A 16021-nucleotide genomic window follows, 5' to 3' on the forward strand; every position below is an offset into this window, starting at 1 on the left:
GCTGCGAATATTTCATGAAAGTCTCAGTAACACCACCTCCACGGATTTATATAGATGCACCAGAATCATTTCTTGTGACTAGACTATGATTCAGAATTAGCTATCAGCCTTTTCTAAAGCAGCTCTTTTGTGGCTTCATTCGAGAATGTTTAGGTTAAGATTTCCAAAGATTTGTGCGTAGGTATATGTCTCCTTACTAAAAGAAAAACAGATAAAATGAGCTTAGTCTTTATATACATATATACATATGTATAATGTAATGCAGACTGTACTGAGCCTAGTAGCACTGCACTCCTATGAAGTTACTCACATGTACATATAATTTGCAGGTTTAGATTTAAGGGACCGATTCAGAATTAATTGGGAAAAGGTTTTTTTTTCCCCTTTCTGAAAGCAGCTCTCTTTGCTTTACTACAAAAACATCCTGCTATTGCTTCTGAAGCTGCAGATGCTACCACAATTGTAATTGCCTGTCACGCAGTGAAGAAATCTAATTAAAACCACTTATTTGTACCTATTAACCAGTCTCTTTAAATGCAGACAAAAGATCTTACCACAAGCTAAAACATAAGTACAGAGTGTGGTCTGCAATTCAGTAAGAGAAACAACGGATGTTTTCAGATAATTACACTTACCTCCATTTTCCTACTACTACCAATTAGCATTAATCGTGAACTTAAATGGCTATGTAAATCACTATACCTAGTCACTATTCCAGTCACAGTTCAGACTGTTAGCATATTGGACAAGGCATTTCATCTTTCACTTACTTAAAGTGGTGACATTTTTGTGTTGAGGATAAATTACTGATCACAGCATGGTTTAGAGGTATAATATACAATAATTATAAAAAATGTTTAATGAAGTGCAAGAAATAACCTGCAGTTTTCTCTCAAGAGTCCCAGGATTCTTGAGCAGTTTCATAGATAGCAGTATATTCCCTTGGAGGCTCCTTCACCGTATCATTTAGAACAATTAAGGTGATAGTTATTTCATAAGAAAAAACTCAACAGTAACACAACAGAAAGCTTTAACGTGAAAGAGGCAAGCAGGGCGCTAAACCAGAATGATTTAATAAATAGCCTGCTGCACAAGCTCACCTGGTAGAGTTTGCTGCACTTCCTAACGTGAAGCCTTCACTCAAGACTTCACTCTTTGTTTCACATTGTGTTGACTAGGCAGGTGGAAGGGCTGTGCTGCATACCAATTTATTACGACTGGGCATCACCACATTGCTTCTTGCTTTCTTTAAGGAAACTGCACTGCTAGGCTGAACTACTGAAAAAGTAGTCACGCTTGTACCATTTCAGGTTTCTCTATTTAAGCAGCAGGCCATTAATAAACTAAAAACTGTGGCTTATAGCCGCGATAGACAGACTTCCTTAAGTCAACGCTGTAGGAACATGGGTTTTTACCCATCTTTTGTGACTTCTTCAGGGTGCCAGGCCACCCTCACGCCCTGTGTGTGCCCATCACTCATCCACCGCTGCCTACGCAGCTACTGCGCGCTGAGCTGCCGCTGTGTCTGGTCTGGCGAAGGGGAGATGGTTAGGAGCAGAACGGGGGCTGATCTCTTCGTTACCTCAACATACGCCTGCGCCACACGGTTTTGCGATACCCTCAGCGACAGATACCTTCACAGTCGCCACGTGGGCCGACCTTCGCCTGGCACCGACCCCGCCAGCGCTGCCAGCACCCCGCTTCCTCGGGGGCGTCCCTGTCAGGCTGTCCCTGCTTCCCCACCCCGCGCAGGAAGGTGCCAGTTCCCCTCAGGTGCCCCCATCCGTCCCCCCCGCGCCCTGGGCGAGGCCGCCCACACCTCGGCGCAGGTCAGAGTTCCGCACGCCGGGGAAAGGCGAGGCGAGGCGAGGCGAGGCGAGGCGAGGCGAGGCGCGGCGCGGCGCTGCCGGGTCCGGGCCCCGGCCCCGCGCCGCCCCGCAGCGCCGCCTGCCGCCGGGCGAGGCCGCGCCAGGCCCTGCGCGGTACCTGGGCGCTGCGCGCAGCTTCTGCCCGCTCTCTGCGCGGAGCGGCCGCCGCGGCGCCACCTCCTTCCCCCCGGCCGCCCCCGCCCCTTGATTCATCCCACCGACCCCCGCCCGCCCGGGCACCGTCTTCCCCCTCCCGCCCCCCGCACCGGGCCGCGGCCGCCAGAGGGGAGCCGCCTCGTCCCGCCCATCCCGTCGAGGGGCGGGGATTGGGCAAGCCCGCCTGTCGCTCCGCGGCGGCGCCGCGCACGGGTTGGCCGCTGGCGCTGTCAGTCAACGGCGGGGCCGCGCCGGCCCCTTGTTGTCACGGCGCTGTGCGGGGCTAGAGCTCTTCGCGCCGCCGCCGCCGCCGCCGTTGTTGCCGCCGCGGGAGCCCGGGAGGGGAGCGGTTCCGCCGGCCTCGTCGCCCGCTTTCCCGGCGCGGGAGGAGGCGCCCTCGCCATGGCCACCAGCACCACGGGCTCCACGCTGCTGCAGCCCCTCAGCAACGCCGTGCGGCTGCCCGTCGACCAGGTGAGGATGGGGAGGCGCCTGCCCCGCCGCTGCCTCCCGAGGTGTCGCCGGGGAGGGGCGGTGCCGCGCCGGTCGAGCGCCCTCGCTCCGCTCCGCGCTGTCCCGCCCCGCCCCATCCCCCCGCGGCCCCTCCATCCTCCCCGCCTCCGCCGGGCGGGGGGCCGGGGGGAGGGTGGGCAGCACCCGGCGGGGCGGCGGCGGCGGTTCCCTTCACGCACCCGCGGGCGAGGGGAGAGGGGGGGTGCGACCCGCCGGGGGGCGCCGGGGCGGGGAGCTCCGGCCGCGCTCCGCGTGCAGGTGCGCTCGCGCCGCCGCCCGCCCCGCGCCCGGCGGTCCAGCAGCGCGGCCGCATCCCGGGCACGGCCCGCCCCGCCCCGCCGGCGCGCGTCTTCGGGCGTGCCGGGGTCAGGCCGCGGGGGCTGCGATCGCGGCCGGGCTGCTGCGGCGCCGGGCTGGCCAACTTGTTGGCATCCCCCTTTGGCCAGATGTGGCTCCGCAGCTGGGAACGGAGCCGGTATCGCTCGGCAATGCAAAGGTTAGATAGTGATCGCAAATGCAAAGCAGGGTGCTGTGCCTAGATGCGTCTGCCAGTGATTTTTAAATGCAGCGTTAAATAATAACGTGTGCTGCACACAGTGCTGTTGTGTACTTTGTAGGCAGAGCGTTCCTGTGGTATCTTTTGTCCGAGTGATATAAAAATTCCTGAAGGCTGTTAATCCTGTCGTCTGCATAAAACATCAGAAGATTACAAAATAAGATTGGGAAACTGAGGTTTGCAGAGTTTAATGACTGAAGTTAGACAGAATGTTTATGGGGGGAGTGGTCTAGACCTCCTAAATCTGCAGAATATTTTGTGTTTGTGAATACATAAGTAAAGTAACCTTAAGTAACTACTCCTATAAATTTTGTAGCACCAGGAATTTTCATGTGAGGAATTCTTATTTAAAAAAAAATCTCCATTAATGTATGAATGAATGAAACACATCAAGGAAGACATCTGTGCCCGTGTAGAGGGAGATTTTGATGGTTTGGTTTTACAAAATACACCTAATGAGCGAGAAAAGTAACTGGAAATGAAATACAGAGGAAGGACCATGTCTAGTGGAAGAGTTTTGGAAGTAACTGAACTGTACGCTTTTCCTTTTTTCTCCCCCCCCGCCATTTGTTTGAATGGAGGTGAGAGAACCTTAGGTTAAGGATACACATGAAAAAGTATTTTCTAGAGAACTGACAAAAGTGGGCAAGTTTAAATTAAGCTTGCTGCAATGGAATAGATACTGCACACAACTTGCAATGATACCTGCATCCGGGATGAATGGCACCACATGGCTCAGTGCCTCATACGTGCAGGCTGTAAGCTCTTCTTGGCAGGTGCCGTGTATTTATTTCCATAAAGCGTGTAGCTTCTACAGGGTACCGTAAAACAAATAAGAGATGACCATCTTTTTATGCCATGATGCTGGCATCATATAATTACCTATTCATAATAGTAGTCATAAATTTAATTGCTTCATGACGTAGTGCGGCTTCTACCAAATTTATTTTAAATACTGTGGATGTGGCATTTTGATGATAGTAAAGTTACTTTTTATCAAAGCCTGGAAAACTTTCTTGTATTGAATGTTTCGCAACAGATGCTCCTGTAAAGCCAAGGTGTTTTTATAAAATACTATTTGAGCTCTGTTGAAGCTTTTGGGGGTAATCACAATGGAGAGCGGCTAAACACATGGTTTAAAAGATTTGTTATAAGCAGTTAAAAATCATACATGCTTTGGGTTTAGATATCAGTGGACCGTACGTAATATAGGTCCAGTTGTGTATGAAGAGCACTGATTATGACTGGAGTATGAATTGAAGAATTACAAAATTATGCTGCCCTGAGGAGAATGCATCTATAACTGATTAAAAAAAAAAAAAGGCAAAGTCAGATTTTTGTAGTCTCTCATCTTAAGAGTCTATCTTGATTGTAAGTTTGTAATACAGAAAGAATGTGAAATGTGTTCAGTGTAATCAAATCAAAGGTAGTAAAGGAGAGAATGAGGGCAGAGAAGAAAAAGGAAGTGCTGATACTGTTTGGTGTGTGTGCTCGAAGATTATGCATGATATTCAGTGATACTATATGCATACTGGGTATAAAAATGTAGCAGTGCTTTGAAAAAAAAAAATAAAAGAATAAAGGTCTTCTGATTAGTAGGTTGTTTCTACTACTTGGTCCAAATTTGTACTGTGACTATGGTCATACCACTACAGCAGGTACTTGGAATGGGCACTCCAGAATAATACCAGCACTCAGAACTGACGGAGGTGAATGGGTTTTGTTTCTCCACTTCTATGTTTCAGTTTTGACCACAAGTAGATATTAATCTTTATGTCCAAAATGTTGTGATTGTGATTTACGTTTAAGCTGTTACTGTCTAATTTTCCTGCTATAAAATTTTAGTGAAGACAAAGGCATGTACCTCTGGGAGGACAAATGCAGGTAGCATTGACTACTGTCTGGGTGTTGAAACAAATGGATGGAAGAAACTTGCCTATTTGGCAGTGAATGGAAGTTAAAGGTGAAGCTGCTATCTCTAAGGTTGAACTAATTAATCAGATCCACATCTGTGTGTGGATTGAGTGTGGGAAATTGATTATTTTTTGACTTAATACTTGGTAGAACTAGAGGCACAGATTTGTTTGAGAGTGGTGTTGGTTATGTGCTAGTTGGAGATCAGTGTAAAAGATGGAGCATGACAGCTCTACCAGAGCCAATTGACACCATGTAAAAAGAACAGTCTTCTCTATGTGCCCAACTGTGTTACAAGAGAAAAGCTTTGTTGCTTTAACAGATTGCTATTCCTGGACCTTTCTTGATACTAGAATACTAGTTAGCTATAGGAATGGAGAAGAACTTGTTTTCCACTTCTGTGTATATCCCCAACGAGGTATTATGTGATAACTTGTTGCTATGTTAACCCTTCCTTTGGCTCTTATTTTGTCTTGCACCAAGTTGAAATGGCTACTTGGAAAAGCTAATGCATATTTGATAGGCTTCTTGTTCCAATTTTTCTATTGTTATTTTCAGTTGTTTGGTGCAAGGGAAGATGCTTGGTGTGAACAAGAACCTACGATTATCTCTGCAGGCAAACTTACACACCTTTCTTTAGTGTTTTGTTATAGGAAAAAAAAAACCTTCACTCCTTGGGGGTGAAAAGCTTTGTAAGAACTATATCTTCTTGGAGAACCTAAGCTTGCTGCTCAGCAAAGGAAGCATCCTGTTGATGACTGTGCCACCTTGAGTCCTTAAAGTTAATGAATGAGTGAATGACTGTTAATGTACCACAGTATTCCTTCTGTCTTGTTAGGGGAGAGAGGGAATAAAAGTAGTTTTGTCCTTCCCACCCCTGAGAGATAAAGAGAAGTATGGGAAGGATTATAATAAAAACTTGGCTGCTAGAGAATCATGTGTTGCATAATCCATTGAGGTTGCAACTTGACTGATTTTACTATAGTTACGTCTCTCACCTAACCTTCTGTTTTTCCTGTCTGTACTCACGTCGTATTTGTGTCTCTGCTGCTTTCTTTTTTCTCATAGGTGAAGCCTGACAAATAGCACGTTGGACCTTGGTCCATTTCTAGTTCTGGCACTATCTTGCTGATTGTCTATTGACAAATGACTTCTCTTGATGTCTTGTCAGCTTACCTGACATTAAATTGGAGATACTTAAATTTGCTGTGAGATGAGAATGGTTCTAGGAGAGCAAGGCTTTCTTCTTGGATTTAGGTCTCTGCGGGGTGAGTTCAGACAATAATCTTTGCTTTCACTGCTTCCACCAGAGGGAGCAAAATTTTTATCTCAAAAAGGGCAAAAACTGTATGGGTTATTACTGCCCTTCATTTGCCGTAGAAACAGATAACCATAGTAGAGGAATAGCTGAGCAGGGGAAATAGGAGATTGACTATGACGATACGTGAGGATCAACTTTTTGCATGGGTTGTCTAAGAGATTGATCTTGAGGTCCTGAAATACGGTCTGAACAACTGGATCAACTAAGCTAGCTTCAGTGATTATCTTCTAGGTAAGAAAAGAAAGAGTATGGCTCTAACTGCTAACAGTATAGCTATGTGAAGATGTGTGGACTGAATAAAATGTCATGCTTACGATTATGCACTTCACTTAAAATCCAGGATGTAAAGATAAGCAGTGTTTTTTCAACAAAAATAAAAAAAAATCCTTGCTATTTCCACACTTGTTTTTTTTTCACAGTCTAATTTTAGCTTTTATTTGAATAAATGTGCTCATTTGTGTAGAATAAATATAATTTTCTACATAAGTGCCATCAACCTTCAAAGAATCTAAACCTACCTTTTTTGATAAGAATAGGCAGAAAAATCCAAGTCCTCCTAAATGTGAATTGTGATCACAAACTGATCTGCTGCATCTACATCTTTGCATAATTTTCAGCATACACTTCCTCATGCAGAGGGTCACCCGAGTTGCTTTCAACATGCCCTTAATGCACTTGGTTCTACATAAAAGCAATTATCATTGACGTATGTTGAGCCTTCAAGGAGAGTGGGCAGGATTCTTTTTTTTCCCCTCTTATATATGTATGAAATGTTTATTTCTTACACACATATGATCGGCAAGATGTATCTGCAATTTTTTTTACTTTATTTTGATGCCTTGGAGATAAGCCACAGCTGGCGTTTAGGTAAAAGACCAGGCTCGGAGGTGGCATAGGGAATACTTTTCCTGAGAAGCAGTATGCACCTGATTTGCCTGCAGGGAACATCTGGATGTGTTTCCTAGTTAGCTCTCTGTTATCTCTCAAAATTTTGGGCATTAGTGATGCCTTAGCCCCCCTTGTTTTCTGCCAAGGCAACTTAACGTAGCCTCCTGAGGACTGAAGTGTTTTAGTCCGATAGAAACCTTTTTGTCTAAACATGGAGTGGAAATCAAAAAGTTTGTCCTGTATAGCTCTCTAGAATTTAGATGGCCTAATACTTGTCTTAAGCACTATGAAACTATTAAAAAAAAAAAAAAAGTGAAGAGTGTCCCAAGTTTTATTCTCTTTCACCATGGATTCTTAGACCCTTGTGTAACTGTGAAATACAGAGCAGCACGTTATTGATTTTTCTGATGTGACCCAGGAAACTTAGGAGTAATAAAGTGAGTAAAAGTAACATTCATGGGTGTGTGAAATCCAAACACTGAAGATAAGGGAGTGGTAGGATAAGAAAATTGTGCCGCTACTTTGCCCTGTACTTTCCCTATCTGCTGCTAGCAGCAGTCAGAAGAACGAAGCAAAGCATGATCTCCCATGACAATAGATGCAGACAGTAGTGGGTGAAAAGAAGTTGGAAAAAAAGTCCTGTTCTCCGTTCTCTATGTGCTGTTCTCAATGATTAGATGTTTTGAATTGTTTGGATTTGCTAGCAAAGTCCAGGGACGGTGTTTTTACTGGTTTCTTAACTTCCCTTTGAACTAGTGAAAGAGAGGGAATGTATCATCAGAAGGGTCTTAGTCTCTTTGCAATGACACCTTTTCCAGATTTTAGTATTACTGTTTAGGTGTTGACTTAACTCTCCAGATATTGTTGGTTGAAATTACTCTGTAATTAAAAATGTGTAAAGAAGGATGAAACTGTTGGGATAAGAGAAAAAATTGGCAAGAGAACGTGACTATCTTGAAGGAAGGAGTGGAAGCTGTAACGAACAGACTTGGAAAAGAAAAAGCAGACATTGGTTACAGTGTTGGAAAAGATGAACCATGTATTAAGTGATAGAAAGATTTAGTGCAAGAAGAATACCTCTATTTAATTCAGGTTAATTAATATTGTTGTGAGGATATAAAATACAGAGCTACTTTAATTCTTTAATTTTTAGGGAGGCAGCAGTGAATTTTAATTCTGATATACTCTTGCTAACTTTCATACTGGGTATGTTTTCTCCAGGTTTTTGTGAAGCAGTGGAAAAACTAAAATATAATTACAGCCCAAGGTTTCTACAGTAAACATCTAAAATAAACAGTCTTTACCTGAACAGCCTATAGTCACCTGCTTTGTTTTGTTAAATTGTTTTTCCCATCCTTAGGCAATCAATTTAGGTGGTGTAAGTGTCAACACTTACTGACCTATGTTTACCACAGTACAAGCCATTTCTGAGTTCAAAATGCAGTTCAGAAATTGCTACAAAAATACTGCAGTCCTGGGATGTTGAAAAGAAATACTGAAGTGCCCAAAGAACAGGCTAATAAAGAAAAAACAGTAAGGCATAAGGAAGATGACAAGAGTCACTTATTTACTGAGTACATGGTTACCACTGTGTTGCTTTCTGTTTTTGAAGTGTTACTGTTGTAAATCTATTGTACCACAGCCATGTAGCTCTTTTCCCTCTGTGGGCTTTGTTGGGTACAGTGCTGACTTAAGACAAGAGTTCTGAAAACTGATAAAACTGAAATAAATTAGTCATCTTTATAATTCATTAGTCTTGATATTTGTTGACTTTAACTCCAGTTTACCTGTTTCCTTTGTTGACCTAGTCAAGCACTGTGATACATCTTTTGCAGCCTTGATTACAGCATGTCGTCTTCACGTTTATTATTTTGACTAATGTGCACTTTTCCTGAGTAACAGTTGCCCAATTTTTTTTCTTGTTTTCCAAGCCTTTGAATGAGGGATCTAGACTGTGGGGTTTTATTTTTTCCCGGAAGGTGAGAAAAAAATAGACATACCCAGGTGAAAACCTGTTTACTTAATGCATGCATCTTTGCAGTATTCATTTTACAAAGAATGTTGATGCAGTTCTTCAGTATGGATATTTCATTTTCTTTCTTTCCTTTGGAAAATACTTTAAATTCAACATTGGTTATCATTATTAGTCTTCTAGCACTCACTCAAGTGAACAGAGCTGTTTGGCAGTTTCAATTTGTCTGCAAATTTAGGTAAATGCTAGTTAAGCCTGCTTGTTTTAAGTGATGTTTTCGGCAGCTAAGCCATCTTTTGCAAAGGAAAACATCCATAGCTCTGCCTTTTATTCTGGAATAATATAGCCAAAGGTGAAGCAGCTCTTTTGGTTTGGCTGTAATGGTGTAAGTTGCTGTAGTTGGGATTTTGGCGTTTCCTTTTACTTCTAGTTAAAGTGGCCTAAGCTGAAGGAGAAGGTGCTCTTATTCTGAAACACGGCTTGTGAGCACGCTGGCTGTCTAACTACAGTGGTATATTCTGTACTGGTAATGCTACCTGGATAGATCATTCCTAATCTTTCTGACCTGCATTCTGGCTGAACAATGCTCTTGATTCTACTGCTTCCTGTCAATCATTCATATATATATAAATAAAATATATATTAAAAACATAATAATTCAGCGAAGACTAAGCATGTCACTCAAAAAGTGGACTGACAGTCCAGAGTATAATGAATGGGTTTTTATTCTTCATGGTGGAAGAGCTACAAAGAAGTTGAGGCCATCATGAATCTGCAGGAATTTATTAGAAGCCCAGTGATGGCTACCAGATCTGTACAAGGTCTAGCCTTAGAATATGTTAACAAATTATTATCTGTAAGGGGATCGAATGTAAGAAGTCAGATAAAATATTTTAATATGGATGCATAATTCTAAATGTTACTAAAATATTATAAAAGAAAATTGAATTAATTTGAAAAGCTGTAACAGTTCGAAGTAGTGTCCGTTACTTCTGCAGGTTGCTGTGTGTTGCCAATATTTACAGGGCTGTTGTGGTGCTTGGAGACTTTGTGGGTGGCCGATTTCATGCAGATGATTTCTGAATTGGGAAGAGCAGGAGGATAATAGACATGGAGAAGTAGAGACCATCTAGCTGAACAGTAGTTCATCCAAGGGAGAGCATGGCGAACTCCTTTTCTTTCTTTTTTTTTCCATGGAGAACACTGAGAAGCTGGCTGTTTTAAAGATGGGGAACATTCGTTTTACTTGCTAATTAAATTGACTACTGCTGTTACTGGATTTCTGCAGGCTATGTGGACAAGAGAGTGTTACTTTCCATGTTTTGTTGCTTACTTTAAGATGGATTTCAGTTTCTCATGTATCAGCAGAATGTAATAGTACTGAGGTAGATCTTAATGGAGAAAGTGTCTGTTTCTGGTTGCATTTGAGAAGGATACCTCCAAAGATGTTAGTTCTTTTGCTTTATTTTTAAATTACTAGGAAAGTGAGTAACTTGTAAAGTTTTTACAAAATTTCAGGCACTGTAGTGGTTCTCTGAGCATTAAAATAAAAACTTGTCATTTAAATATACATTTGAATATCTTGTGTACTGGTGATACTCGTGATGAAGAGTAGAGGTTTTGAGGTTAATCACTATGTGCATGTGCACTGTGTGCATGTGATAAAAAATCACACTTCTGAAAACTCCGTAGCTGAGTTGGTCTTTGTTTGGAACTGTGTTTTGCCAACATAATGCCAGGCTGTTGTGTCTTGATGTTGTAAACCCTTTTTCCCTGGGAGTCCAAGTTCTGCAACCTTTAACTGGCCAAACCAGTTTTTGCTCAACAGAAGCAAGTGGTTTAGGTCCTTATTGTTTTCAAGGAGAGAAGAAACCAAAACAAAACGTGCAAGCAAAAACCCCAAGCCAGCATTCTTAGTCCGATTTCACCTTTGAACCAAACTTCCTTCCTCGATTTTGGCTATTCCTGTGAATAAATAGCTGTTACATGTGACAGCTCAGTATCTATAATGCTGAATCCTTAAGAGCTGATTGGAGAGAACACCCTTCAGCTTACATCTTCCTATCCTTAATGAATTAGTTTTGGTTGTTTTCACTATGAAGTGTGTACATTGATGTTTCATTTTACATCTTTAGTGATACAGTTTTTTTTAGAGTAATTCTGAGTAATGATTTAGTAAGCCCTGTTTGAAAAAGCTTATTGGATTTGATGCTCATTTATTGCACAAACCAGATTACTGGTGCCTACATCATGTTCTTCGTGATGTTCTTCACTCTCTCCAGCATACTTAAGAATTACAAGCTAGAAATTGGAAGTTAATACTGGAAATAGAAATACTATTATTAATGTATGTCATGACTGTCTTTGATGTTTTGGACTGAAATCAGCTTGGAAAGAAAACATTCAGAATCTGATGAGTAAGTCCTTACAGCTACCAATAAATTCATATGAAGATGAAGTATATTCGTGCAACATTAAAAACTTTTGCCAGCGTTGTTAAAGTTGACTAACACAAATGGTTAGAGTACGGAGTTCAAGGAAGTGGCTGCTGTTAGAGGGGCTGTGCTTGGAAGTCTCATCTGAAAATAAGTGTCCCTTCACATTGGGTACTGTATAAACATGCAGTTAACACAATCTTTGCTACAAAGAGCACACTACCTTAACATAAACATCTCCCATACTGATACTACCCCAAAATAACCACTGCTGCTTATGCTCTGTTTCTTCATATTTCACCCGTAAGTGAGGTTGAGACTTCAGGGCAAGAGTGTTAATTAGTTACGTTTTCATCATGGAAGATGCTGCTTATTATTTGAACCAAAAATGCATTTGAAAGCATTGCCACAAGATTTATGATTTTTGAGTTGCAAGAGGAATACCTGGTTTTTCCTATCAGTTAGAGAAGAAATGTTCTCTGAATTAATCTCTCAAGTGTCCTTCGGCTTTACTAGATACCTGTGCCAGTGTCTCTGGACTCCTCTTTCTGATATTTCCCAATAAATTGCAGAAAATTACCAAACACTTTGATTTTGATTGTTTTCATGGAATTGCTTTTTTCAGCTTTACTGTGGAAATTGTTCTTTTTTTTTTTTTAATATCAGTGCAGCAATTTTCAGGAAATAGTTAGAAAATTGATTGTTGGTTTCGAATAATAGTTATTCTTACTCTTCAGTTCTTAGTCATTTGGCAGCAGGCAATTATTGGATAATTGTACAAGCTGTTTGTTCCTTTTCTTTTATATGGGATGAAGGTTAGAAATTGGACAGAAGAAGATCCATCTGTACTGCTATCTGGTTGCTGTGGAGAAGCATCAGCTCTTCTGTGTTATAAGTAGTTTTTTGTGAACATCTGTAGATGTTTTTAATTCCTCAACTGACTGTTGTGGTGGAAAAGGGAAATAGTTTTGACCTAACTGACAGCAAGGACAAGAAAATACTGATGTTTGAGAAACAAGGCACAACTGAGGCTTCATTAGTTGTGATAAGGTTTGGCAATTTTTGACAAGTATGTGTCAACAAATATGATGCTTGGAGGGGTTTGTGTTTTTACAGTGTTACTGCTAATAAAATAGCCCTATAGACTTAGAAAAAAATTGAAGCCTCAGCTTGAAGATCGGTGCTTCTTTTTAAAGAAAATGTACATTATTCTGTCTTGATCACCTCGCTCTTGCAAGAGCTCTTTTTAAAGTGTTTTTGCAGTTCATATTCTAAAATGCTTTTAAAAATCGTCTTTTCTCTCTAAAAACTGTAGTTGTTGAAGATAGGGCCATAAGATGGGAGACTAGGAACGCTGCTCAATGCACCTTGCTCACTAGCCTTGGCGGACAAAGCAGGAACTGCATGTGCAATAACTTTGTTTCTGTGGTAGAGTGGTGGACCAAAAATGGCTATAGACAGGCTATAGACAAGTAATGCTGGCATCTTGCAGCTCGGAAAAACTGAAACATACCATGGTGTGGCAAAATGGGGAAACCCCCCTAAATCTCTGGCTGCAGAGTCATTGTCTCCACAGGTTCTTGACTGTTACTTATGAAGCATCTTGCATCTTAAAACTGTTGTTTTAGGCTCTGTGCATCAGACAGGCTTCAGTGCTTCTGCTTATATTTTGGTCACCTTTTTCCAAAGCCTATTTCATCAGCAATAAAAACTAAAATGTCTTCCTTTTTTTTTTTTTTTAAAATGAACAACTTAAAAACAAAACAAAACAAACCCCCCAGCAAAACCCCCCCACAAAACCAACCAGACAAACCAAACCGAAACAAACGCACATCAGCTTTCATTCATCAAAAGCATGTTATTGAGGCCGCTGGCATTCATTGCAGTTAACAGGTTTGAATACTTTATTTGGTCTTCTGATCAGAGAAGATTTGTTAAAAATAAGAAAATAAAGATGCACGAAGAGGATGTAACTTTCAAAGAGTTTGTGTGGGTCATTGGCAGAAGAGGTAGTAAAATGCTGTTTTCCTGAATCTTAATTTGGTGCTCTACCTGCCAGAGCACTGTTTCTCTTGTAAGGTAATTTATTGTCCCTGTTGTACTTACAGGTGCCTCTCAGTGCCTTGCTAGAGCTAGTAAGCAAAACTTTATACAATAATATTGCTACTTCTCAGTGGATTTTAGCCTGTGTGGGCCACTGTGATTAATTTTTGTCATCCAGTTAGGAATTATCTATATCAGTAAAATTCCCTTGCTGCTTTAGCTGCTTTTCTGAATGAGGCAAATGCCTTCTGTGCTGTCAAGTAGCAAGACTCTGGAGGGCTTGGCTGCACGATTAGCTTTTGATATTAAAATATAGCTGATATGAAGAGGAAGTTTAGCCTAAAATCTGAATTAGTGGATAGAATTGTATAGCAGTATAGTAAAAATTAGTTTCATACGAGAGAGAGTCTTTTCTTCCATATTTCTTTTTAACATGGACTTAAATTTCTTTAATGGTTTATTAAAAATGCTGCCTATGTCGGAAGGTTGGAGATTTCTAGCTGTTCAAATGTTTTGCCAAAACTTCCTCTTGATGATGAAAATCCCTGTAGCAATCAGTGACCTTTTTCTCCTTTTGCTTTGTGTAAAGACTTGATTTCTCAAACACTTTTTTCTTAAAAAACAACTTTGTTTTTACAAATGTGTGGTATAAATTACATTTATTTTAGTCTTTCAAAAAATTAAATGTATTTTTAGAAGTTTTGTTATAAACTTTCCATTGACTTTTGCACAAGTCATGCAAATAGGAAATTTCTTATGTAGGTAGTTTAATGCAGTTAATGGTATAATGGATTTGCATTTTATGTAGCTACTCCAAACATTGCAACTGTGAATTCATGCTCATGTTTTACTGTTAATTTGGCATAAAGCATGCCTGTAAACTGCACTGGCTGTACGACTGGTCTTGCACCAAAATAGCAAATTTCATTTTTTAATGGCTACAATACATGCAGCAGGTTTTGTTATAGCTTAGTATGTCTAAGTGGTATTTAACACACACCTGCATTAATCATTGCTGAATAACCAGTGCTGATAATTTGCATTATCATTGTAAGTTTTTTATTCTTATGTGTGCATAACTTTCCATTACACATTACTCTCTATATGGGACTTTGAGGTGTTACTGTCATGATAACCTGAGCTGTTGGTATGACCTGTACCTGAGGAGGTAAAAAATTCTGTTTGTCGTCTTATATGTATGCTAAATTACAACTATTCAGGGTGAAACTTGCCATTCCATGCATCTGCATCAGAAATTTTTTCCCCTAGGAAGTTTCTGCTTTAAGTAGATCAGGGTTTTTTATTTCTTCTATAAAATTGGAGCTGCTTATTGGAACAGGTTTTATGACTTCAGGGAGGCCAGTTAGAATTTGGTTTGAGGAATGAATCAAGCTGTTGTTGGGAATGTGTCATCTTTGTTCTTTGTGGGTGTTCTGCTCACATGTGACCAAGTCATGAGGTGTTTAAAAGTTGTATTTTGCTCATACTCACCATGTTATAAGAGCTTGACATAAGTTTTCTAAAGGTATGCAAGTATACCACTCCCAGATGTTGAAGTTACTGTATGTAACATTTGCCAACAAAATAACTGCTTGGTTAAGCACCTGTTTTTTGTGGAAACTTTCCATGGTGGTGATGTCCAGCTCTGTCCTTGTTCCTGCTCACTTGCGATCTGAATGGCTGTTCCGTTTGTGTTCTAGGAAGCTGATAATTTTTGTGCTCTATTTCAAGGCAAGTTGTATACCTTCAGTTCTTCATGTATCTCAGTGTCTGGATACAGCGGAGCTGTATGTCAGCTCCACACTGGTCAATGTGGGTAAAGATGGGAGATGTAATTAGGAAAAGGCTGGATGTTAAATTTTGGCTTTGTTTACTTCAGCAATTAGTGCAGTACAGGAGAAGTGTTTCTGTGGAGTGAAGCGGTTGGCATTGAGGATCCAACATTGATGCTATAGTAATATTGGGAAATACTGCTTTTGCCTAGGTCAGTCCATGGGCTAAATATCCGCTTATCTTTGAAGCAGATCTTCTAGTTCAGTTTAGCTTAAAAGAAATCAGGTTTGTGTATTCGGACACCACTGTACAATGCATGCCAAAGCATCTGAAGTGAGGACGACTGGGAGGCTTGCTTCAGAAGCCCTCTCCTGATCTGAACTAAAACGCTGTGTAGATGCATGAATTGTCTTGCTGCTGGAATTGGAAGCGAATGGGGTGGAATTTGGGATCCCAGAGAATCAGTTTCTCTTTCTATGCCCTATAGCATTGACAAGGGATTAATCTTATTTCTGTGTGGAAATGAGTACATATTTCTGATAGCCGAAGTGGTATAAATCTGTGCTTTGGACTGAATCAACC

General features: G+C 41.3%; 1 protein-coding gene across 1 annotated transcript in view; it reads left to right on the forward strand.

The window, feature by feature from the left end:
* The first annotated feature begins 2291 nt into the window (after nucleotides 1-2291).
* MBOAT2 (membrane bound glycerophospholipid O-acyltransferase 2) overlaps nucleotides 2292-16021 on the forward strand; it is a 90265-nt gene continuing 76535 nt past the window's right edge. The window contains exon 1 of the mRNA XM_075145101.1: nucleotides 2292-2498. Coding sequence (XP_075001202.1) covers nucleotides 2427-2498 — 72 coding nt within the window. The 5' untranslated portion in view covers nucleotides 2292-2426. The remainder of the gene's footprint in view (nucleotides 2499-16021) is intronic.

This window comes from Calonectris borealis, chromosome 3 (genome assembly GCF_964195595.1).
Source record: "Calonectris borealis chromosome 3, bCalBor7.hap1.2, whole genome shotgun sequence".
In the NCBI taxonomy this organism is placed as follows: Eukaryota; Metazoa; Chordata; class Aves; order Procellariiformes; family Procellariidae; genus Calonectris; species Calonectris borealis.